We start from the raw sequence: 25,955 nt of genomic DNA on the forward strand, positions 1-25,955 counted from the left end.
TTCTAAGGAAGATGACTCACATCTGTTTTGCAGATTTATTTGATGTGTTTCTTCTTCAAGAATGTATGTTATCTTTTCCTCCAGTGGCCAGACCCCCTGACTTAAAATCATTTGCTGCCCTTCACAGTGCTTCAAAGACCACTACCAGACATTTTATTAAGCCCTGAAGATGCTTCAGAATGGCAGGTGAAACTTCAAACTGGTACTGCATATATAAAATGAAATGCTTGACTTTTTTGATAAATGCTCTTCAGGGACTCTGTAAACAGACACCTATAACACTATATTTTTTGCTGGTTGACATGCACTCTTGGGTTTCAACTCCCACCTGTCCACTAGCCACGTTGACAGAGGCTGCTGGGAATTGGAGTCCGACAACCTTTGCTGGGCACTAGTTGTCTATCCATGGTTTACACCGTCCCTGAAAACTATTTATCAAAACATGCTGGGCAATTTGCATGCTATCAATACATCTTTATTTCCAAGTACCAAAATGAGGCTGGGGGTGGCGGCTGGAGTAGCATGTGCTACTCTTTGATGCTGCCCTCCTTTCCTTTTTGCTGCATCAGTAACCAAATCCAAAACCACTTCATGTATTTTCTCAGTATGCAGGATTCTCGGGAATTTTGTTTTTAAAAATGCCACACAGTTCAACCCTGCTGACGTTACACTACCTCCACAGAACAAGCTTTAAAAGGAATCCCGAATTAATATTTTGGATTTTTCAAAAAATAAAATAAAAATGCAGTGATGTCCAGAAATCTCAAAAGACCTTTCTTTGTTCCTTTGCTTGTTTTTGAAAGAAAGCACTTCTCTAGCGGGTGCAAGGTGCAATCTGACAGCAGCTCAGGGTAGCCAAGGTAAATATTTTATGAGATGAGCTTCTTAAAAGAAGCCAGGTCCAACTTTGGGCTGCAGATGGTGGTGCCTGCAGCCAGCCACCCTTGCCTTGCCTTGTGCCGGCGGGATCATTCAGCTCAGCAGGGGCAGGACTAGAGCTCCGTCCCCATCTCCCAACACACACACACAAAAGCGGGATTTAAAAAACCCCCAGCAACTTTCCCTCACTGACAAATGCATGCGCCGAGCTTCGGCATTTTACTACGGCCCGGGTCACAAAGCGAGGAGAGAGAGAGATGGATGCAGGGAGGGAGAGGGAGAGAAAGAGAGCCAGGCCCAGAGGCGGCAGGTCCCCACAGCCGGGTGGAGCAGCCAACAGGGCCGGCCAGTGAGTTGGCAGCCCGGCTGGGAGGGGACGAGCCAGAGCACCGGGAGAGGAAAAGGGGGAAGGAGGAGAAATACGCACCCGACGGGACCCCCAAAAGAGAGAGGGAATGAAGTAGGGTGGGCAGGGGAAGCGATACAGAAAGCCAAGTAACTCAGGGGATGCCAATTGTACCCAGAAACTTCAGCACTGATTTCCGACTGAGGCGCTTTGTGGGGCACGAGGGGAACCGCTGACAACTTTGGGAAAGACCCACCGAAGGGTTAAGGGGTCGTCGTCCCCTCACCAAACACACACCGAGGGGAAATACCCCTTACCCCTTCGCCCCAGGGGGAGGAGCAAGAGGGCGGCCCCGACCCAGGTGTGGGCACGTGAGAACCAAGCGAGCGGAGGGGCATTTAATGAAACATCTGGGGAAGAGGTGGGCAGAGGCGGCCCCACGGGGAGGGTCGCGGTGGGGAAGGCGCCGCGATCTCTCGGGTCGCCGTGAGGGAGGAGGCAGCGTTTCTCCTCTCCCGCCGCCGCCTCCCCGCCCGCCAGCCCTTTCCTTCCTTCCTTCCCCTCACCTTCTTTCTCGGCCCGGGCCGCGTTCAGGAGCAGCGCCACCAGCAGCCGCAGCGTGACTCCGAGCCAGGGGGCCGCCGCTACCGACCGGCTCTCGGCCGCAGGGACCGAGGGGGACCCGGAGGAGGAGCGAGGACGGGGAGCCGCTTCCCGCTTCAACGCCGCCGCCATCGCCGCCGTTGTTATTGTTTGCTTGTTTGTTGTTGTTGCTGTCGCCTCAGCTCGCCGGGGATTCCGTCGCCGTCTGAGGGGGCCCTGCTTGGCCCGCGAGGCAGTTCTCGCCGCGACTGTGTGTGTGTGTGTGTGTGTGTGTGTCTTTCTCCCCTCCCTCTCTCGTTAGGGCGCGTGCGGGAGCCAGCCGCTGCACTGGGCGGGTGCGAGCGCTCGGCGCGCGCACATCGCACGCGCCTCCTCCTCTCTCCTCCGTCTCTTTTCGCTCCTCCTCCCCCCCCCCCGCCTCGCGCGTGAAGGGGCGTCGCTCCGCTACGCTCACACACCTCCTATAGGCAACCAATAATGATAATAATAATAAAATACTGAGATTCGGCCATCTTTAATAAGGGCACGGTCCTTCCGCTATGTGATTGTTGTTGTTTTTTTACAAGCTAGGTTAGGAGCCGCCATTTTTGATCAAGGCACGGAGTTCACAGTACGGTGAGCGACAGGGAGAGCGTGAGCTGCGTGGCGGAAGGCTCCGCTTTAGGCCTCTCCGAGATAGGCTGACAGAGCTGAAACCTCCCCCGCCATCTTTGGTAAGGGCAGAGGCAGTTCCATTTTAATACGGGGAGCCCCTTTGAGATTGGCTGAAGCAGTGCTCTGTGGAAATCTCACCATTTGCAGAAGATTTACGAGTCTGAATCACGGCTAGATTAGAGGAGCGCTGTTGACACAGATTGCGCTCTCTCTCTCTCACACACACACACACACACAGGCGGTGACTGTCTAGGTCGTGTGTAATTTTACGGACTCCCTCGAAAGGAGGCGGATTCTACTTCCTCGGAGGTTTTTAAGCAGAGGTCGGGTTGTCATCTGTCATGGATGCTTCAACTAAGATTTCTGCATTGTATGGGGTTGGACTAGATGGTCCTTGGCGTCCCCCCAACTCTAGGATCCTATGATTCTTAATGGTGCTTGCAGGTCTCTGGACGCGCAATATCTCCTACTGCCCATCTCCAGCATTGCGCAAACAGTCTATCTCCTTAAATGAGATAAGAAGAAGAAGAAGAAGAAGAGTTTGGATTTGATATCCCGCCTTTCACTCCCTTAAAGGAGTCTCAAAGCGGCTAACATTCTCCTTTCCCTAATTGCCTGTAAAATTCCATAGAATATGTGCAAGGGTAGCCTTGTACCTATGTGCACACTTAATTCCCATGTGTAGAATAAGCCTGCTATTGCCAGCACAATAAAACAAAATTCCTGCATATTAAACACCAATAGTGCCTATTAAACACCAAAAGTGCAACCCTATTCATGTTTTTTTAAAGAAGTAAATCCTATTGAATTCTTGCACTCCCATCAGTAACCAAAATAAATCAAACCATTTGTTCATATTGGATTGTTGCAGTGAGCCTATCATATTTCACCTTGGGGTACAAATTGAGACATTATGACCCTATTGGGTATACAGTACATGTTTTAGTTTTCAATTGTTGTCTAGCATTAATTTGAATGCACACTCCTGCTTTTTAAGCTTCCTCTCATCTTTCATGTTCATTCTTGCTCTTTCTGTTACTTGGGTTTTGTTATTAAGCACATTTGCACAAGTCTCTTAGGTTCTCCTTTGAACTCCAAACTACTCCACATTGGATTGCATAATTGGCTGGCTCCCACAAATTGATGCTGTAACTCATCATCCTCAGTTGGCCTTATTGCTCATACGCATTCTTTGCCCTGAGCATGTCCTGTCTGAAGGAAACCATCAAAGCTTTCCCAAGTACGCCTAGTAAGCATCTTTCTAAGGCCACCTACTTCTTTGAGATTCAAAACTTTCTCACATTTTTCTACAGCAGCTAACTCAATCAGCATAGGCTGACCTAAAAACCCCCACAGATGTGCAGAAGGTAGACTGCTATATTTTAATAGATCTCTGGGTGGCTGTCAATAGATCACAAAATATATCCATCTCCCAATTATTGAACAGCCTCACCAACGTGACTTTTCTCACTTAAATAAGCTTCTCAAATGGAAAAAGCTAATCAGGATTAGATTTTGGGGGCAAAACAGTTCTGGTCACTGTGCTGGGTGCTGTTCTGGGTACTGAAAATGATTTCCTAGGCTCCAGATGTGTGGCGAGTTCTGTTCTTTAAGTCTCAACTGTATCACTTGAGTCTGGTTGGTAGGAGGGCAGAAGAGCATCTCCTTTGCATGCAGAAAACCCAGGTTCTGTTCTGGGCAATTCTAAGTAGCACTGGGAATGTCCCCAAATTATAACCACAGGGAGCTATGTGGACAGTACTGAGCTAGCTCAGCCAATGGTTTGACTTAGTGTAAAGCAGTTTCCTATATTCCTATGCTCTTAGATCTTGAAATTCTACTATAAAACAAGGTAGATCAACAAGCCTGATCACCCTAACCTAAAGGATGTAACTTTTAACAAGACAAAGCAAACAGTTGAATAGTCTCCTAGGCGGTTTCAAATAAAGGCAGAGGACCCTATGGAGTCTATACAATTTGTGCTCAGAATCTGTTGTCTATTCTTACCCCTTCCTTCAGTAGTCTGGACTCCTTCGACCTTTCACACATCATTTCAGTCTCTCTATCAGTCATACAGCACTCCCTGTCTTTAGGACATTTACATATAAGCCAACCTGATATTTTATTTATTTCCAAGAAAACTGATGTGAACATTCTCTTGCCTATGCCTTCTCTCCTTGATCTGTTAGAGCATTAATGGGCATTCTTTGATACCACATCACCACAAACCAATTGCTGTCACCCGAGGCTTCATCACACTAATATTTTTGTTTACAAAGAAGAAAGGTTGTTGGCTCATGAGTAAGAAACCAATCCATAGGTTAGCAATACCTTTATTAGAATTAATGTTACCAAGCCGGATGTCACCAAACAGTGAACAAGTTTTTGAGTTCCGGTTTGTAACTGGATGCTAAGCAATTTATGCATGTGTATGTGTGTGACCTGGATTGATATTAAAGCCATAAAGTTTGTATTGGTCTCGATCTTACAATGGAATGTGTGAAGACATAGCAGGTTGAATACATTGGGCTCTCGTAGGCGCTATACTAGTTTCCTGTACATTGTGATATAGGGATGAAGAAACATAATGGCTGATTCCCCATTTTTCAAAACATAAAATCTAGAACCGTCTCCCACCTGAAGCAAAATACAGATCCCCTTTGGCAAAGAGCAGCAATAAATGTAGAAATGGCATTTTTTAAATATTGGCAAACCACAATATTATTTTTTAATGGACAGTTTCTTGTCACTTTCAGAACTGTCACTTTCAGGGGTTTAATTCTCACATAGCATAGGGGCCTATTGAATTCTTTGATCTCTGATAGTGAGTGGGGTGAGGGAAAAGCTATCTTTGAACTTATGTCCTGTGCTTAAACTTTTGCATGACTGGGCCTGGTAGTGGATGATCTGTACTATTTTCCAACCAGAAAAGTGTTGTATTGCTTTGCAATTATACAAGTCTACATCAGATATATAGGATCAGCTGTCTGTAACCAAGACCAGCTCAGCAGCATTAGTTAGCTTCTAGCAATGTTTAAAAAATAAATCCAACCCAAACAGTTAAGTTGGGGAAAGGCAAAGATCAGGAATGCGGTGGTACCAGCGTTGGCGGATCAGAGCATTAAGAAGTTAGAAAGGTGCCATAATCAGTGTCAGTCCATTTGTCTGTCTGACTCAATGCCATCTAACTGACTCTTCAGGGTTTCAGACAGGAGACACTCCCAGCCCTAGATGCAGATGTCAGGGATTGACCTTCTGCATGCAAAACACATGTTCTGCTACTGAGCTATAACAATATTTGGAAGGAATGGTAGAAAGCAGCCCAAAGCCCAGTGATAGTATTAAAAAAAAGGTGTCCTGCGTTATATTGCGGTACTTTCTAAAACATGCCTTTTCAAGTGACTCATAATTAAGGTTTTTCTCTGACAAGGGACTCAAGGCATCTTACAGATAAAAATAAGAACATTTGTTGTTTAGGACACAATGCCTTCTGGAAACATTTATTTACAAATGGGAGGGAGCCCTCTGACCACAGTGAACATTACTTCTGAGTAAGCATGCATAGGGTTGCTCCGCACATACAGTAAATGATCATCATGCCTAGAAAATAGGATGGCCTGATGCGAAAGAGGACAGTGTTTCTGTACTTTAGACAGTTGTGCCAAAGAAGAAATCTCAGCAGGTGGGCTTAACCTTGATGAAATCCACTGTTTTATACAACTGTTGAAGGTGCAAGAGTTACAAGCTGCAAAAGGTCCTATTCCCCTCACCAGCTACGCATATGTATTCTTGTTTGGAGGAAGGAGGCCGTGACATGTTTTTATGGATATGCCTTTGGGGTTGCATCCACATTTCTGTATGGTATGCATGTCTAAAATTCCCTGTAAATTATCTCCCAGATTGCATGTATGGTGTGGCACTCAAACTAGAAGTCTGCCACATTTACCCATTCCTCACATTGAAATTGCCTCCCCTACCTGCCTTCATGGTGGTTTCATGGCAAGGTTGTTGTTTTTATTTAAGGTCACTTAAACATGAAAAAACTGATAGCGATGGAGGATCCTTAGGTCACCCCCTGAGTGAACTTGAGAAATCCCCACCTGTTAGCCACTCACTCACTCCCTGCAAAATTGACAGGGTGCTTAAAGCGGATTAGGGGTAATTTATAGTGAAGTGGCGTTGAACAAAAAACAATCTCTCAACCATGCAATGCTGTACATACCTACTCAGAAGCAACTCCCATGAAATTCAGCAGACCCCCCCCCCCGGTAAAATAGGTTTGTTAACCCTTATTCCTTCCTTATCATGCTCACAGTTCTAGTTGCAGATCACTTAAAGGGTAATCCTGGTTTTGAAAAATTCATCCTGAACTAGGGTTGCTCTTCTTTGGGTAGAGCTGGGTGGGTCAGGTAGATGGAAGTTTGGAGTACTGACACCTTTGGGGGTGATCAGCCTCCCTTCAATTTCAAAACCAAACAAACCAGAATTGTCCCTATTCTAAAAATAAGCCTGTCTTCACATGCAGTGGAAGTCCCTGCGCCTGTGCAAGGGAAATCAGGACACTCCATTTGAAGAAGGCTGAGATATGAAATCATATTGCTTGTAATTACAACCAAATTATCATTGCAGCTGCCAGCAGCTCTGCTGTATAAAGTATGTGAAAAGTGGGCCTGTAAACCAGATGTAAATCTCTTAGTAGGAACAAGTCCTATGAAGGGCCGAACCCATGTAGCTGTGGGCAAAAAAGATTTAATGGAAGAAGAATGCAGGGCGGGTGCAATCTCTTGTTCAGAACGCTGATGTGGCACCAGTCAATTCATTCATTTGTTCTGCTCATGCTTGTGTAGGAGATGTGATTCACTGCAAACCTTTATGCCTCAGACAGCACAAGTTTTTTTTTTTTATGACCACCACCTGTCTGTCATGCATACGTTTTCCTACTTCTCCTGTTTCCTCTACCATCTTTTTAGTCCTTGGTCCTTGGAATAGCAATATAATGGTTACACACACACACACACACACACACACACACACACACACACACAGCCCCATCATAGAGATTCCACTCCATTCAGTTTTTTCTTACCTCCAAGGTGACTTTGTTAAATTAACACTTGCTTTTGCAAGCTTCCATTTCTAAACTTGGGAGGACTGTCTTTCTTGACTGCAGATATGAAACATTAACCAGAGTAGTGAATGGCTTTGGGAAAGGCATGCATTATCCAACAAAGGCTAAGCACCACCAGTGGTGCAGCAGAGCAGCAATGTGGGGGAGTGCAGCTACAGAACTCCCCCCCCCCCGCAGTATTGGTGATGACATCTGGCAGAGCAGTATTTGCAAGTATTTTAACCCTGGGGAGTTGTAAAGCTGGTCTGGCCTGACACATTGCTCCTTAGGTAGGCTGGGCTTAGTCAGTAACTGTCTCAAAGGCATACAGTGAACATGATGGTTGAGCAGGGAAGTGAACCCAGGTCTTCCTAGCCAAAGTTCAAGTATTCACCACTCTTTGCCAGCTTCCTAGGGACTCAGCTACATTAGTAAAGAAAAAGTGTTTTATATGCGTTACAGTGGTAGCTCGGGTTACATACGCTTCAGGTTAAATACGCTTCAGGTTACAGACTCTGCTAACCCAGAAATATTACCTCGGGTTAAGAACTTTGCTTCAGGATGAGAACAGAAATCGTGCAGCAGCGGCACAGCGGCAGCAGCAGGAGGCCCCATTAGCTAAAGTGGTGCTTCAGGTTAAGAACAGTTTCAGGTTAAGAACGGACCTCCAGAACAAACTAAGTACTTAAACTGAGGTAGCACTGTATAACACTGTGACATCAGATGGCGCTGTGGAGTTCTGTCTTTCACCAACATGATTTCCCACTTTGAAGTTTACAACGCGTTTTCCTGAAACACATTTTTGATGTGTCTATATCCAGCCCTAGTCTATGACCGTCAGCTGAGCCTAATAAATTGGGTGCTCCTTGGGGTGGATCAACAGAGCTGGCAGGGATGTAAGTTTCCCTTGGGGCCTATGGCTGTGAGGGCTGGCAGTTGCGCTCCTGATATAATTCATCTCAGTCTTTGGGGCAGTCTAATCCAAGAGGCCAGGACTTCATCTTCCTATAACTCTTCTTGTACTCTTTCGGTTTCTAACCCTTCCCATTAGTTCCACCATTTTGTTGGCTTCATAATGCTGACCAAGATTATTCAGCCAACCAAGACTTATTCGTAATGAAACAGGACTCACACAGATATTGCTGAGTAATCCAAGACACACCCTCTGCCCGGGAGAGAAGCAATTCAATAACGCTGCCAATCGTACTGTGGACCAGGAAGTGACGGACCAGAGGCCAGATTCCAAGTCTGGAGAAACCACATCTAAATCAGTATGTATACAATGGCCAGAAAAAGAAGCGCAAGAGCTTGATCTTTTCCAGGATCCCTTAGGCTGTAAGTGGAACACGGAAATTATTTTTTTTGCAGTTATAGACAGTGACTGAAACAAGAAGCCATTGCCTGATCTGCAAGTGCTGTAGGTGGTAGCCATAGCACTGAAGTTGCTGTGGTAACAAAAATACTGTGGAGGCTTGCTAGGCATTGCCTTTACCCAGGACAGCTTCCAACTTACCTTTCCATGTAGAACTATGCTATTTTTAAATATGAGCCCATTGAAAGCACACGTGCGGCGGCAGCTGCTGCCACACACTATGTGTAGAATAGTGGGTAGACATGGCAGACGACACAGCGATTTCTCCAAAGCAGCTCTCTATTTTGTAAGCTGGAACAGAACTGACAGCAAACAGCTCACCCGGCCTGCTTTTATAGGCAGCCGGCTGTCAACATTGTAGCAACAACAACCCAGGGTTTCCTGCCTAAAATAACTGACGTGGACCTGAGTGAAAACTATCTACAGTATCCCCCTGCTGGCCCAGGGTGAGAACTTCAGTACATAACACTATGGTGTCCCTCCTCCTCTGTCAGTCCGTCTACCTGCCTTTCTTCCTCCCTCCACTTGCTTTCCCTTCTGCCTCCTTCCTCCCTTCCTTTTCGCTCCTCCTGCAACTCTCACCCACGCTCTCCATCTTTCTTCTCTCAGAGCCCTGCTGGGCACTCTGCTCATAGCACAGCCAGCTGATTGGGAAGATGCCCCCCAGGGCTGCTGTGAAAGCCCAGACCAGCAACTGGATTCCTCCATGGAGGCACCCAGAGAAGCCTCACATGGCTGCCTAGAGCAGCGGAGGAGTGGCCCAGGGAGCACATGGATGGGCAGGCACGTTCGTAGCCACTCCCAGAGTGGAGAGGTGTGATTTTCATGCCCCCCTGGGCTTGCGCCCGTAGCAGGGGCCAACCTAGCCAACCCCTAGGTATGCCCCCGAAGGCAGCTTCCTATGTCTCTATGGTTCCTCAATCCCTACTGCTCTCCAAGCATGCACTGCTTTCATCCTCTTGCAGTATTTATCCCTCTGGCTGATGCAGGTTTAAAACTGCAAACCAGAACATTTGACTCTTTTGGGGAACTCTTGGATATATAATTGACAGGTGGATAGTTGGAAGTCCCTTCTACTTATTCCATTCTTCTTATCTTTCTTTACCTTTCTATTCTGTTATTGTTTCCTTTAATATTCTTACCTTTTTGTTCTTTCCTTTTCCTTTTCCTTTTCCTTTTCCTTTCCTTTCCTTTCCTTTCCTTTCCTTTTTTTTTTTTTTTTTGCTTTGTTCCAGTCTTCTGTATTATTTGTGGTCCCCTATTCAGGGTTAGAGGGACACGGGTGGCGCTGTGGGTTAAACCACAGAGCCTAGGACTTGACAATCAGAAGGTCGGCAGTTCAAATCCCCGCGACGGGGTGAGCTCCCGTTGCTCAGTCCCAGCTCCTGCCCACCTAGCAGTTCAAAAGCACGTCAAAGTGCAAGTAGATTAATAGGTACCGCTCTGGCGGGAAGATAAATAGCATTTCCGTGCGCTGCTCTGGTTCGCCAGAAGCGGCTTAGTCATGCGGGCCACATGACCCGGAAGCTGTACGCCGGCTCCCTCGGCCAATAAAGCGAGATGAGCGCCGCAACCCCAGAGTCGGCCACGACTAGATCTAATGGTCAGGGATCCCTTTACCTTTATTCAGGGTTAAGGAAGGGCTAACATGCAGATGAAAGTGATGGACAGATGATGTAGGACCTTATGTGAGAAGAAAAGAAGGGAAGATCTCCCAGGGTGGGAGGTTAGGAGAAGAAAGGGAAGCTCCCAGGTGAGAGCTAGGAGGTTTCACATTTCTCTGTGTTGGTCAAGTTAGGATTTACCTGTGAAAGAGAACTTTATATGCCTTTTTACTTTTCATTTTTAAATTGTAGTGTATTAATAAAATCTTACAAACTAAAAAACAACAACCAACCACCTGCAAACCAGAGTAACCCCTTCTATAATTGTTTGATGGCAGCTTGCATGGCTGGAGAAGTGGTGTGAGCCCTTGGTAATAGTGTGAGCATCATTCTTGCCTAACAAAGGTTTGGGCTCGTGTCTTGATGCACATCCTTCTTGTCCCTGTTGCATCAGAGCAGGAGCCGATGTAGACACATGTCCGTGGCCCTGTGTAAAGACAGAACAATCCCCTTCTCTGCACCAGGGACTGCAAGGGCGGGAAATTCATTAAAATGCATGATGCCCGGAAGCTCGTTTTCCACTGATACTTCCAAAATACACTCTGCTACCATCAGTGAGAGAATGAAACATGCAATGTCATTTCTGTACAGATGTGCACAGGCACATACAGCTGTAGGAAGAACTTGTAAGTTTTACTCTTTTTGCTTCCCTCTATGCAGGTTTAAAAAGGGATGCGGGTGGCGCTGTGGGTTAAACCACAGACCCTAGGACTTGCTGATCAGAAGGTCGGTGGTTCGAATCCCCGCGACGGGGTGAGCTCCCTTTGTTCGGTCCCTGCTCCTGTCAACCTACCAGTTTGAAAGCACGTCAAAGTGCAAGTAGATAAATAGGTACCGCTCCAGCGGGAAGGTAAACGGCGTTTCCGTGCACTGCTCTGGTTCGCCAGAAGCGGCTTAGTCATGCTGGCCACATGACCTGGAAGCTGTATGCTGGCTCCCTTGGCCAATAAAGCGAGATGAGCGCCACAACCCCAGAGTCAGTCACGACTGGACCTAATAGTCAGGGGTCCCTTTACCTTTACGCAGGTTTAAAAAGGAAAAAAATACACGTGAGTACATAATAACAAGTGAAGATTATACAGTTTTGCCATATATACATACTGTATATGCAGAAAAATAGGCACTTGCATAATGTTCACTTATTTATTTAAGAATATGTACCTTGACTTACATTCCCGTACATATACCATGTAGCACCCTGAGAGTGGTGGGTCTTTCTTGGCTAGGAAGCGGGGTATACATTTTATCCATCAAGTCAATCAATACAGAAAGTAGTGAGAATTTGCAAGAAGTTGACCTAAAGTGTAAATTTTATGATTTTAACAAGAGGCGATTATTTGCTTGCCTGCTCTTATACCGGGGAGCTTGTGAACTAATCTGCTTTAAGCCTGTATGCCAGAATTGCCTGAGTAGAATCAATCAGTGACTCACTTGACAGCCATCCACATTTCGGCATGCTCCGAGACACACGTTGCTGTTGAGAAAATTTGGTTACAGTCACCAGAGATATTATCACCGTATAATGTTCATTATACATAAGCATTACTGCTAAGAAGAAGGCTGAGGCCTGCGAGACCAAATTTCTTGCTATTGTTCCTTGGAATTCTGACAACTGTACCGTTATTTCAGTCATTTATCACTTGAGGAGGAGGAGGCGGCTGCACTGGGGGGTGTTCAGGGGCATCTCCTGATGCCACACAGCCTGGAGCACCCCTAGGCCGTGCCGGGTGGTGCAGCAACCTCCTGATGCAGAGGAGACCAGCAGACAAGGGTAGGAGTGGGAGAGGTCATGGCTCAGAGACAGAAGAGCAGCAAAGCTGAGAAATTATGGGAGGAGCGGGGGAAAGCAGAGCTGGAGCAGCTGACTGACACGTTATCACTAGAAAACATTCCAGACCCCCCCTTCTCCCAGAACCCGGCAAGCAGTGAAAGCAGGAGAGCAAAGAGCTAAGAGGCAAATGGCCTTAAGCAGCCGCTGTAAGGGTGCTGCTGCTGTTGGCGACTGAGAAGGGAAGGGGATCGTGGAGATTACTTGGAGCAACACCATTGTTCCAAAACGCTACCTTTCTAAGTCTCTTTCTGTGAATATTGAATAAAAGTCTTTGGTTAGAGCTTTCCCTGTCTTTCTATCCCTGGCAGCTGGCTGTGGTGGTGGGGATCTGTTTTCCTGATGACTGATACAATGTCCATATTAGAAATGTTGCGGGGTATAACTATGTGGGAGACACTTTGCATTTAAAGTACATTATATACCCAGTTGATCACAGCACTCTGCAGGAGAAGGCTTCTTGCAGATACCATCTTAACAGGAGGTCCATTCTATACGATTCTGGCCCTTGAGTACAGTGGCTCCCTCACACTGCATCTCAGACAGGCCTTGTCTCTATTATCTTTTTGGCACACGCGCAGAAGCGGCGAATCGCAATGCGCGCGTGCGCAGACGCGCCACTGCGGGTTGCGCTTTTCATGTTGTGAATGGGCTTCTGGAACGGATCCCATTCGCAACCAGAGGTACCACTGTAGATTAATCTTCAATTTGCTACACACACACACACCCGGCCACTTTATCTCCAGCCGCATTTCCTGTAAATCTATGCAATGCCTTGCGTTTCCATTGGAAAATGTCCCTGTCCTTGCCTGCAAGCTCTGTGGGAGGTTTAAAATGCCACAAATTCTGCTGAGGGGTGTGATTCATTGAGCAAACAGTGCCCTGGAGTTGACTACTCACAAAGCAAGGTGCTACACAATTGGAGTTTCAACATTCAACTCTAAGGCATTCGCTGGAGCACGTGTTTTGGCAAGAGCCTCTCCAGTTTGCTTTAGGAGGAATGATGTAACCCAGGGTTATACATGAGGTGACCAGCATGAAGTCACATTGTGTTTACAAATGATGCAACAGTGATATGCTGGAAACATACTGTATACTAATACTGATCTTCTGAGTCTTTAGGTGCTTAACCCAAGTACTTACTATCTATCTATCTATCTATCTATCTATCTATCTATCTATCTATCTATCTATCTATCATCATCATCATCATCATCATCTACCTACCTACTTACCATCTGAATAAAATCCAGAAGGGATCTGCAATTAATTAGGAACACCACATTTCCCCCTTGGTACCCACTCCTGAAAACAGTGCATTTTAGAGCTAGTTATTTGACCAAACTCTTGCCAGTTTCCGAAAGAAAATGCCTTTACTGAGCTGCATCTCCAAGTGATGCCCTCTGCTGTTTTGGTTGGCTGCTACAACAAGGTCCTGTACTTTGTATTTGTGGTCAACCTCAGGTGGAAGACATCACTCGTTACCTGTTAGCTTGCCCCTTATAGGTAAAGGGACCCCTGACCATTAGGTCCAGTCGTGACTGACTCTGGGGTTGCGGCGCTCATCTCGCTTTATTGGCCGAGGGAGCCGGCGTACAGCTTCTGGGTCATGTGGCCAGTATGACTAGGCCGCTTCTGGCGAACCACAGCAGCACACGCAAATGCCATTTACCTTCCCGCCGGAGCAGTACCTATTTATCTACTTGCACTTTGATGTGCTTTTGAATAGGTAGACCCAAAATATCTGTTTCTGAAACCATTGTTCACACAAGAAAGCAGGTACATTCCAGAAAAAAAATTATTTATTCAGTTTATTTATTTATTCAGTTTATTTTGTATGATAATAATAGCTTCATAACACAAAGTGGCCCTTTCATAACACAAAGTGTTTCTTTATGCACCAGTTGCAATAAATAAATAAGGAAAACTGAGTTTGATAACATTGCTATATAATTCAGAGGTTTATTTTGAAATCAAGCTAGGTTTAAGCTTGTTGGTGTCTCTGGTATCTTCTATCTCTTACAACTTGGGTGTAGGCTCATATTACGGGTGTATGTTCTGTATTATTATTATTATTATTATTATTATTATTATGAATGTCATGGCTTTTGGCTAGAACAATAAACTGATTGATAGATAGATATATAAATGAAGACTGAGATTGTTCAGAGCCCATGGGATACTGACTGACTGTTGAGAGTTGGAGTGAGGAATGAAAAACAAGAGGGAGAGGGGAATAGATGGTGTGGCTGGAAACCTGAACCGGAGAAGCACCCTACGCTGCAATAATTTGTTGCAGGGCCACACTTATGATGACAAATGACTGGAGTTACAGACAGTACCGTACAACCATTCCTTGGCATAGTAATTATTCTGCAGCTCATTTAACATGAACGAATGCAGGGCCCTGATGCATGAACCGTCGACTACAACATGATATAATTTCCCATCATTATAGAAGCTTAATTATTATAAAACAGCCACAGCAGGTTGTGATGAATGAGTTGCGAAGGTTGGAAAGAGCAGGAGTCATTGCTAAGATAATTGGGCATATTTAATAGAATGATAATTATACAGGTCCCTTTTGTTCCCAAGGTATGGCATTTGAGGATTGCAATGTGTGATCAGGACGTGCTCTCAGGCTTTAAATAAAACCAAATACTTGCAGGGAAAGGGTAACTGTGGGAAATCATACAAAGTTGGAACACATACAGCATGGGCTCTGTTTACAGTTTCCCCCCCTTTTTGTTCCAGGGACCTCCATTATCAACATTGCTCAGAATATGCTTTCAGGGGCGTATCATAGAGCATAGCTGAAGGTACTCCATGCTTCTGAAACTGTATTATACACATGCAAAACTCAGAATTAGACACGAAATCCCTTGATACCCCAGCTTTGAAATTTAAAAGCTACAAGGTTTTGACCCTGATGGCTGTGAAAATGAAATCGAAAGCATAGGGGAAAATCTAGGGAATGAGTAGGCAATGAATTGGCCTGCACAGTAATCACTTGACATGCCCCTAACACACCAGAGAACTCACACGGGCTGAATGGGTATGAAGGACCAGGAGAAACAGAATGTCTGCAGAAAAGAGGAGGAATCAGCCAACAACCTCATATTTCAGCTTTAAGTGAGAATATAATAAGTCATCAAAGTGAAAAAGAGGAGGACCTGTTTGCTCTTGTGTTGAATAAAGGTCCCAAGAAGTAAAAATACAAGCCACTGGACATGACATAGAGGAAGTAGCTATCTTATAATATTTATCAATGCCTGATTAGTAACACTGATTATCTTTACTGTGATCATGTTGGAGAAAGGACTATAGAAGACAGGAACAATTATTTTTCTTTATTTCTTTTGGAAATTGTATTGAAATGTATTGCGTAGGGATATTAAAACATATATTTGGTTTATGAGGTATTCATATATGCAGTACAGTATTTATATTCAAGTATCAATTATAATGGATAGTGGCTCAGCTGGCATGGCACATTAAAGTTACTATAGTTAATGTAATTTATGGCTTAATGTGACTGTGTGACGTGCTCGTACATACTGTTTCAATCTTTTCAATTTAATCCTCTCTCCACTTGCTGCCACCTCACCAGAAAACAGGTCGTTATTCTAGTTTCTTGTGTTATCTGAACCTGGACTCAGAGTTTATTTTCCCCAAACAAACCTTGGTTTGTGCTTGTGGGGTTGTTGAGCTTCAATTCAAATGTGGTTGAGTTTGGATGGCTTGTTTCCTTTCTGGTGCAACAGGAGTGGGAGATGAGCACATTACAAACTTTTGACCAGTGTGTACCAGTATGCTGCTTGTTCACATTAGACCATAGTCTATTTTAGCTATGGTTTAATGTGGCATGTGAACCAGAGCTATGTACATAACCTTGTCAATGAGGTGCTATACTATATATAAAGAATCACTACAAATGCATGTGAATTGCAGAGAAAAAGCTATGCAAGTATTAATATCCTGAACTACACTATTATAAAAATCTTGTTCTACAGTGCATTGATTAGGACACGTCTTTCTAAGGTCTGATGCTAAAACAGTCATGATCTGACAACTTAACAGCAGCAAGACTGTGTCAGCAAAACTGCCCACACAGGAATCATCGTGCCGCAGGGTGGGAAATGCTACAAAATATTTGCATCTGTGAATGCTCTAAAAGTAGATTTCTCAGTAATTGTATGGAATTATTACAACTGTATAACGTATTATAACGTATAACGTATGTTATGTACAAGTGAGTACGTGCAGTGAAAGAACCCCAATAGGAATGTGCTAGACACAAAATCTTAAGTGTTTGTTTGTTTTAATGGCACTTTTCTTGGCTTGAGGCCTGGAACACTTGGCATGAATTATTACTGCATTAAAATGCAGTTCTACTTTGGAAGAGCATTGTAGACATCCATATTTATCCTGTCTCAAGTAGTTCAGAGCCAAATTGACCCTGTTTTCGAAATATATTGAAAACTTTCAGTAGCAGTCTAAAAAAATCTAAAAATAAATAAAATTGATGGATAAAGCTACTGTTGCCGTCTCTTTTATTTGCTTAGCTTTCACAGATAGTGTGAGTTCTGCAATCTTCAATTACCTGTTAAAGTTGGGTCTAAGTATTGCAGCCAGTGTAATATGCTAAAATGGTATACCTGCTGCTGTTGATCATGGCTTTCTGTTGATATCCAAGGGCTAAAGTGCGGGAGGACAATTTGGCAGTGAGCCCTTGGTAAATTACAGTGAACGGTGAACATTCCTGCTACAGTCAATGGAATCGGTCAGTGCGGTCAAATCTCTCCCCAGCCCAAGGCATTTCAGGACTGGAACAGAGGTCAATGTTTGCTCGCAATGAGGCTGAAGTGCTAGCTAACATTAAATAGGCTTGTCTTTTTTGTCACATTAACACTACATCCACACCATACGTTTACAGCAATTGTATACCACTTTAAAAGTTAGATGGACCAAGAGACCAACTCAATATAATGCAGTCCCCTACGGTTCCTGTTCTGATTACTTCATCATCACTTTCTTGCCTCACCTCTGCTCACAGAATCATAAAATTGTATTTCCCTTGATCATGACACCACACCATACCTCCCAACTGCCCCGTTTTGACTGAGACATTTTGGATTTACAGAATGCTTACCCCAGGGAGGTTCGCCTGGTGCCTTCATTATACCGTATTTTTCACTCTATAGGACGCACCCAACCATAGGATGCACCTTGTTTTAGAGGGGGAGAACAAGAAAAAAAAAAATCTCCCCCTCTCTGCCCAGCGCCCCTTCAGCGAAGCAGCAGGAGAAACAGAGCCCCTTCCATTTCTCCTCCTGCTTAGCTGAAGGGGCGCTGCGCCTTAGCTGAAGGGGCACCTACCCTTCAGTGAAAGGAACCTGAAGCCTCCGGAGTGCAGCGGGAGCTCCTGCTGCGCTCCGGAGGCTTCAGGTGGCTATCTCTGAAACCTGGAGAGCGAGAGGCATCGGTGCACACCAACACCTCTCACTCTCCAGATAGCCTCGGGTTCCTTTCGCTTGTGGGGCTGGCAGTGGGGAAAGCCCAGCTTCCCTCACCGCCAGCCCCGGGGAACAAGACTCCCCTGGCTTCAGCAAAAGGAACCTGAAGCCTCCGGAGCGCAGGGGGAACTCACGCTGTGCTCCGAAGGCTTCAGGCGGCTATCCCTGAAGCCTGGAGAGTGAGAGGGGTCGGTGCGCACCGACCCTTCTCGCTCTCGAGGCTTCGTGTTGCTATCGCTGAAGCCAAGGAGCCTGCATTCGCTCCACAGGATGCACACACATTTCCCCTTAATTTTTGGAGAAGAAAAAGTGCGTCCTATAGAGCAAAAAATACAGTATATTTTCTGGCGCCAGGCTAAAATGTTCCTTTTCAACCAGGCCTTGGGTTGATTAATATTCTACATGTGTCTATGGGGAGGGGCTTATTGTTTTGCTGTTTTACTTATTTTCATGTTTTTATCCTGTATTTTACTCTGTGAACTGTCATCAGATCTTATGATAAAAGGTGGTATATAAAATAATAATAATAATAAAATAATAAAATAAAGCCATTCCCAGCTTCTGATTGGGTCCAATAGCAACAAAGCCCAGATACTGAAGCCAGGTACTGTCTTGATAACAGCATTCAAAACTCCCATTGTTCTAGGCGCATTTTGCGACAGGGAATTAATTTCATTAGCGTGAGCAGTTTCTGAGCTCGGGGTGCAGGACTACGCCTAAGATTTCAGATTAAAACTGCAGAGTGGAAGGAAAGGAAGACCTTTTTCTGCCTCCCCACTTCCAGCTACTCCCTGAAGCCTGGAGAAGAGACCCCTTTAAGAATATTAGGGGTGTGGGGCGGGGAAGGACTTGATCATGTGAAAAATGAACAAAATATTTTAGATGCAGTTCATTCATTTTCAGCTTTGTATTCTTGATACAAAAAAGTGCATTGTTGCGTCCATAATCTAGGTTTAAGGTGCTACTTAGCTCCTAGCTTTCATATCTCCGTTTTCAGCACTGCTTGATAATTCAGTTACAGCTGAAAATGCATGCAAAAGGAACCCAATAAGAATTCACGCTTACAGTAACTGGTAATAAAACAATTACATTAGCGTAGCTAAGTCCTCAGCATGAAAACGATGGAACTGCAACTAATAACAAAGTTTGATTTTATTTGTTTGGGCTTGAACGGAGGCTGTTATTTATTTATTTTTGGCCCCACTGGTTTGCTTAGCTGTGCTAAGATGACTCTGTTATATATTACACAGAGACAGACTCTGGTACAGACTGGGTTGGAGGGGGAGGGATCTAAAAATGCAACAGCTTTGGGTGTCCCATTACCAAGCAGAGTCACCTTCATAGCTCCAAATGGCTTGTAATCTGGGTCATTAAAAGGCCATCTGCTCTTGCACAAACCTGCCCAGCTATTAAGATCATCCTCAGAGGTCCATTCTCCTAGTATCAGCAGCGATAATTTGAGATAGGGCATTTTCTGTTCTTGTGGCATCTCATCTTTGAAACCCGGTGAAAACTTTGCACAGGCTAGCTGTGCTGGCAGCCGAATACAGACCATTGGTCCATCTAACTCTGTATGGTCAACACTGACTGCAGCGGTTCTCCAGGGCTTCAGATTGTGGGAAAATCAGCTTCATATAACCAACATTCTTAACTCTTGTTTAATGCATGAGGGGGTTAAGACCATAGAGTGAGCTGTTCTGCCGGGTTTAGCTAGGTCACGCCCCCATCAGCATGGGAGGAAGTGTCATCAAACTTTGTTCTTCCTGTTCCACCATGTGAGTGCCAAGGAGTAAAGAGATCTGAGCTGGCTGCTGCAAGCACAGACTGTATGGCTTAAGCAAGCCACACAGTCAAACCTTGGTTCTCGAACGGTTCCATTTTTGAATGTTTCGATGCCAAAAACCCAGAAGTAAATGCTCCGGTTATTGAAAGTTTTTCAGAACTCGGATGTCTGATGCAGCTTCCGCTTGAGTGCAAGAAGCTCTTGCAACCAATCGGAAGCTGCGCCTCGGTTGTCAAACGTTTCGGAAGTCAAACAGTCTTCCAGAACGGATTACGTTTGACAACTGAGGTCTGACTGTGTTTTGTTTCTATACAAATAATTTAGGAACGTTCACCACTTTGGAGCCTAAGTTTTACTGCTTTTGTATTCTGACCGATGTTATGGAAAAGAACATGAATCTGACCTTTAAAAGTTTGTAAGTAAACCATTTTTAACTTACCCAAATGTGTGGGTTCTTTCTGTGCTAAGGGAAGAGGGGAACTTTGGAAGGAACTTAGAAAGGGTGTTTTAAAAGTCTAACACTTTACTTTGCTGTATATTTTGTGATTTTCTATCTCTGCTAGGGTTCTCTCACCAAAGAGTACTTGCTCCAAACCTGGATCTTAGGCATCCAGGGAATTCTCTTTATATTTACCTATTTTTCTTTAAACCAAATAAAACCAACATAGATAAGGAGTCTTTCCTAGCCCTGACTATAGATGCCGGGCTTTGAAACTGGGACCATCTGCATGCAAAGCAGATGACCTATCACTGAACTACAGCCGTTCTCCCCAAGATTCCACTTACACTAGCCCTGGCCAGCATGGCAAATGGTCAGGGATGACAGGAATTGTAGTTGTGGAAGTCAAATATCTGCTTTGCCTTAGGGCAGGGACGACTAGCTCTGCCAAGGGCAGCAATGACACATTGCTGGGGATGTGTGCTTCATCATATCCCTGACACCTAGAGTCTACCTGTAGGTTTCCCAGCAAATTTTAAAAATATTTTTTTGACAGTAAATGACAAATACTTAGTAAAGCATTTTAATTCATCTTCTCAGAGAACTTTAACTTGCTTATAGTTTATGGTAGTTAACTTCCAAGACTATAAAAATGTCTGAAACTAATTTCATTTTCTATTACAGGCTATGCTGCAGAGCTAATTTTACATCTACAGAACATTCAGTTCTTGCTTTTAAAAATGATATAATGGGAAAATATGTTATGGCTGAGAATTATATGCATTTTCTTCGCCTCTGGGGAACGTTTGTGTAATCAAGGAAGACTTTTCATGTCCAGGGTAATCTTTAAACACACTAGTCTGAAAAATATATGGGGAAAGAGAGTGATAAACATAGTTGCCAGCTAAAAACACCAAACATATTTGAACTATATAAGAAGATTTACTTTTGGCTATTTGATGCGCTGGCACTTCAACAGAAACCATGTGGCTGTTTCTCAGAAAAAGGTCCTACTCCCTTTGGATTTGTTATTCTCAATTAATTCAGTTAGTTTTGCCATGGTTTTGGAATCCATTATTTGGCCCTGCATTAAGCATTCTACATTTTTGTTAACTGTCAGGGACCATGCTGAGGAGGGCTGCACTGAGGAAGAATGGTGGGAGCCATGGCCTCCTCCTGATCCTGAATCTTCCCAGGAGCAGGAGGACAGTATAGATTTGGAACAGTGGTTTGCAGAGGGGCATAGTTTGGAAGGCGGAAACTGGGAAATACTAGATGGGGAACAGCTAGAAGAAGAGACACTAGAAGAGAGAGAGAGTTAACAGATTCACAGTCCCTGGATAGTATCCACTCCCCTTCCCCAAAGTCTCGGAGAGCTCAGAAAGTGTCAGAACAGAAAGCACAGAGACCACAAACTCAGGATTAATAGGGATGGAGGGAGGAGTGACCTTAACTGGGAGCACTGTCATTCTTGTTAGATGCGTTCTTTTGTCCTTCACTATGCTGTGGGTTAAACTATAGAGCCTAGGGCTTGCTGATCGAAGGTCGTGGTTCGAATCCCCGTGACGGGGTGAGCTCCCGTTGCTCAGTCCCTGCTCCTGCCAACCTAGCAGTTCGAAAGCACGTCAAAGTGCAAGTAGATAAATAGGTACCGCTTCGGCGGGAACGTAAATGGAGTTTCTGTGCGCTGCTCTGGTTCGCCAGAAGCAGCTTAGTCATGCTAGCCACATGACCCGGAAGCTGTACACCGGCTCCCTCGGCCAATAAAGCGAGATGAGCGCCGCAACCCCAGAGTCGTCCGCAACTGGACCTAATGGTCAGGGGTTCCATTACCTTTTTATGTTTATTAAAGAAACTAACTGGTAAGAATCCCCTTTCGCTTGATCTCTTTTACGGCCGGGGGGCGGAAGCCAATTCTCCGAAGCCTGACATTAACCGAGAATTAGATGTGATTCAAAATGTGCTTCTTAAAGTCGCTTTTAAGAAAACTCCCCCAGTGGTGGAAAGGACTAGGACCAGGACTGTGTATCATGAAGGATTGATACTGACAGTGGAAGCTTCCCTTCTGGGACTAACCGTTCATGGGACGGTTTAGTTCTCATGGAGCTCAAGCCTTTGAATATCTGTTGAGACATCCACGCTTTTGCATTCAATTGGCCACACTCCTAACTACATCTGCATAGGATTCCGGGCTTAGTTTAGTCTTGCATTGATTTATTAAAGGAGGGAAATGATGTGGAAATCTCAAGGGAGTGTAGCGAAAGGTCAGTATAAGTAATGTCCTAAAACAGGACTCGCCAGCCACACAGCTTTACTTTTCTGCTATGCATTACATCATCTAGACTGTACAGAAGTAGAATGAAAAAGGTCTTCATGTCAGATGTGCCTGGGGCTGAGCAAATGGTCTTTCATGCAAATAAGGCAAGCCAAATGGTACACAAGAAGGGGCAAAACTTCCTAGTCAATCAGGAGGAAATAACTCCCCTAATTAGAATGTCTAAAAATCTTTTTCTGACTGTCTTTTTTCCATTCTGAGATCCTGGATGAAGCTCATTCATCTTAGGTTTCCTGAAAGTTAAATGTGTTTTTTTGCACTTGGCTGATTCCATTTACAATGGAATTGAGCTATATTTTGCTCTGCTGTTTTTACTGTACCATAATTAACTGGTGGGCTGACAAGATGCTATCTATCTGTGCAATTTGCAATTTTTGTTTTTTGTTTTTTAAAAAGCAGTTATTTAGAGTCTCCTTCTGTCCCCAGGGTTCTTTCTTATGGCACAGAGCAATGACATTGTTTATGAGTAGGTTCTTACTTAAAACAAACTGCGCTGATTATATAAGGTGCCTCCTACAGAAAAAAAGCCATTTTAGCAAGCTATTTATTAAGCGTGTGGATAGGACAAGTAATTTCACTGCTGATGGTATTTACTGAACTGTAAAAATTCAGTTGCAACAGAAAAAAATAAAGATCTGCCTTGCTTTCTCTGGATCTTGCCTCCATCCATTCTTCTCTGACAGATAATGGATGTAGGGGGATGCAGAGTTCCTTGATGGGGAGTTGGGCAGTAAAAGCCAACCCTGGTTTTTTTCTACAACACTGGTCTATTCCCTTTCCCTGCAAGCTTGCCTGCCACCATTGCCTTAGCTCAGGGCCCTAAGTTGTCAAAAGCCAATTTCGCCCTCTAACACCTGCCATGAAGAATCAGAAAAAGGTTAGACTGTCAGGAGGAAGCCATTTTATTTTACAGCTATTTAAAAAATGCTGAGGTTACTGGAAAACCACTGTCAAAGTCCAAATTGTCAACCACCCCTACATTTTGTCACTGAACTGCTGTATATTATTTTCCACATTTGCCCCGTCCCTTTGTCCGTTTTAAATTTGTCCACCCTGAAGTGTTGAGTTTATCAATAAAGCAAGAAAGACAAAAATACAGCTACAAAGGGATTACAGTAATTTATTATGTACTTTGTGTTGTTTAAATTGCCATTTTATGTTGTGAAGTGCCCTGAGATCTACAGGTATGGGGCAGCTATACAAATTTAATAAATCATCATTATTACCATCATCTTTTATATGACCTCTCAGCTGTAAGTACCATTGAGTTTATGCTGGTTTAGTCCCAGGTGGCATTCGAAACTCCCATTGTTCTAGGCGTGTTTTGTGACAAGGAATTTCATTAGCGTGAGCAGTTTCTGAGCTCTGGGTGCAGTAAGGTAAAGGTAAGGGTAAAAGAACACTGGACGGTTAAGTCCAGTCAAAGGTGACTATGGGGTGCGATGCTCATCTCGCTTTACAGGCCGAGGGAGCCAGCGTTTGTCCACAGACAGATTTCCGGGTCATGTGGCCAGCATGAATAAACTGTTTCTGGTGCAACGGAACACCGTGACGGAAACCAGAGTGCATGGAAACGCTGTTTACCTTCCCACCTCAGCGGTACTGCACCCAAGATTTCAAATTAAAACTGCAGAGTGGAAGGAAAGGAGGACCTTTTTCTGCCTCCCCCCTTCCAGTCACTCTATGAAGACCGGAGAAGAGACTCTTAAAAATATTAGGGGGGCAGGCAGGCAGGGGAAGCATGGCTTTGGTTTGGGGTTTTTTTGGCAGTCTTCAGATGAGGACTAGACAATGTGAAAAATGAATATTAGATTTTAGCTGCAGTTCATTCATTTCCAGCTTTGTATTATTGTTATTTTTAAAGTGTGCTTAGACATTCCATTGTTGCGCCCATAACCTAGGTTTAAGATGCCATTTAGCTCCTAGCTTTCAAATCTCAGTCTCTAACACTGCTCCCGGGTCAATAGATACATGAATTAAGCCTCAGTTCCCCCCCATATTATATATACAGCAGGAGTGGGGAACCTTTGACACTTCTGCCATGTTGTTGGACTACAACTCCCATCCTCCCTGGTCACAGGCCATGCTTGCTGGGGCAGATGGGAGTTGTAGTTCAGCAACATCTGGCTGGCCAAAGGTTCCTCACACAGTAACTGCGCAGCTCAATGCAGAGTTCTGCACATCCACTTATTCTGAACTGAATGGCTTTTAATCACGCCTACCTTTGAGTAGGATCTAGCTGCATATTACTAGCAGAGCCACTCTGGGAGCCTTTCAGCATCTACAAAAATATGCAGATACCAGACCCTCCATGTGTCCCTATTTTCTAGGGACAGTTCTGGATTTACAGAAGCCATCCCAATTTCTCATTTGATCTCAGAATGTCCCACTTTTCCTCAGGATGCCCCTATTTTCATCGGAGAAATGTTGGAGGGTATGGAGTTATCTGACCCCTGAGCCATCTGAAGACAGCCCTGTATAGGGCCCTAACGTGGTTTTTTTTATGCTCAATGTTTTATTATGTTTTTCTTTATGTTGGAAGCAGCCCGAAGTGGCTGGGGCAACCCAGTCAGAAGGACGGGGTACGACTACTACTATTAGATAGGATGGCCCTATTTTCATTGGAGAAATGTTGGACGCAGTGGCGTAGCGTGGGGGGTGCAGGGGGGGCCGGCCGCAACATCTGGGGGTTAGGGTTAGGGGGCGCAAATCCACGGGTTAGGGGGCGCAAATTACTTGCCTTGCCCCGGGTGCTGACAACCCACGCTACGCCACTGGTTGGACGGTATGAGATTTTCGTTCATTGGGAAGCCGCAGCATATGACAAGCTTTAGTAAGGAGTACATGTAAATAAATAGGCACGAGCGCAAAGAAGGGCTCCCACCTGCTTGGAAAATCCCACACGCAGCTCCTTCTTTCAGGTGTAGATACGGAAATGCACTGTGCACGCGATCCGCGCCCACACGTTCACGCGGAGGGGGGATGAGGAGACTCTAGATTGAACTCACACGCCTCCAACCCAAAGTTGGCGCTTGTCCAGAGAAGCAAAGCGCACCGCCCTTTGAACTAGGCTCCATTTTTTCCGCCCCTGCTTTGCCCCGCTGGACTCGGGAAGCTCCTCCTGGAAGGGGCGGCTCCGCGAAAGCGGGCCGGGGCTTAGCAACCGCGGCGTCTCCCGTGTCAACGAAAGAAAGAAGCGGGGCGGCGGCGCCACCGTGGAACTCCTCGCCGGCGCGTCACAATGGGATGGAAGCGACCGGGGGGCTCGAAGCAGGTGAGGCGGGGCGCCTGCAGGGGGCGCACGGGAGCAGCCCCCTCTCGGATGGGGGCTTCTTCCCACGGTCGGTTGAAGGCTTCCAGCTCTGGCTGGTTCGCTCCACGGGACCCCTATCCTCCTGTCTCCCCCCCCCCCCATCGCCCTGAAGACAG

General features: G+C 45.1%; 2 protein-coding genes across 2 annotated transcripts in view; one reads left to right on the forward strand and one right to left on the reverse strand.

Moving 5' to 3' along the window:
* The window catches only part of TMEM131 (transmembrane protein 131), a 152,981-nt gene that overhangs the window by 67,024 nt on the left and 60,002 nt on the right, over positions 1 to 25,955 (reverse strand). The window contains exon 2 of the mRNA XM_083501627.1: positions 1,792 to 1,965. Coding sequence (XP_083357753.1) covers positions 1,792 to 1,960 — 169 coding nt within the window. The 5' untranslated portion in view covers positions 1,961 to 1,965. The remainder of the gene's footprint in view (positions 1 to 1,791; positions 1,966 to 25,955) is intronic.
* Positions 25,411 to 25,955, forward strand: part of VWA3B (von Willebrand factor A domain containing 3B) — a 67,112-nt gene continuing 66,567 nt past the window's right edge. The window contains 1 exon segment of the mRNA XM_083501629.1: positions 25,411 to 25,800. Coding sequence (XP_083357755.1) covers positions 25,773 to 25,800 — 28 coding nt within the window. The 5' untranslated portion in view covers positions 25,411 to 25,772.

The sequence above is a fragment of the Podarcis liolepis genome, assembly GCF_965112155.1.
Source record: "Podarcis liolepis genome assembly, chromosome: 4".
Taxonomy (NCBI): domain Eukaryota; kingdom Metazoa; phylum Chordata; class Lepidosauria; order Squamata; family Lacertidae; genus Podarcis; species Podarcis liolepis.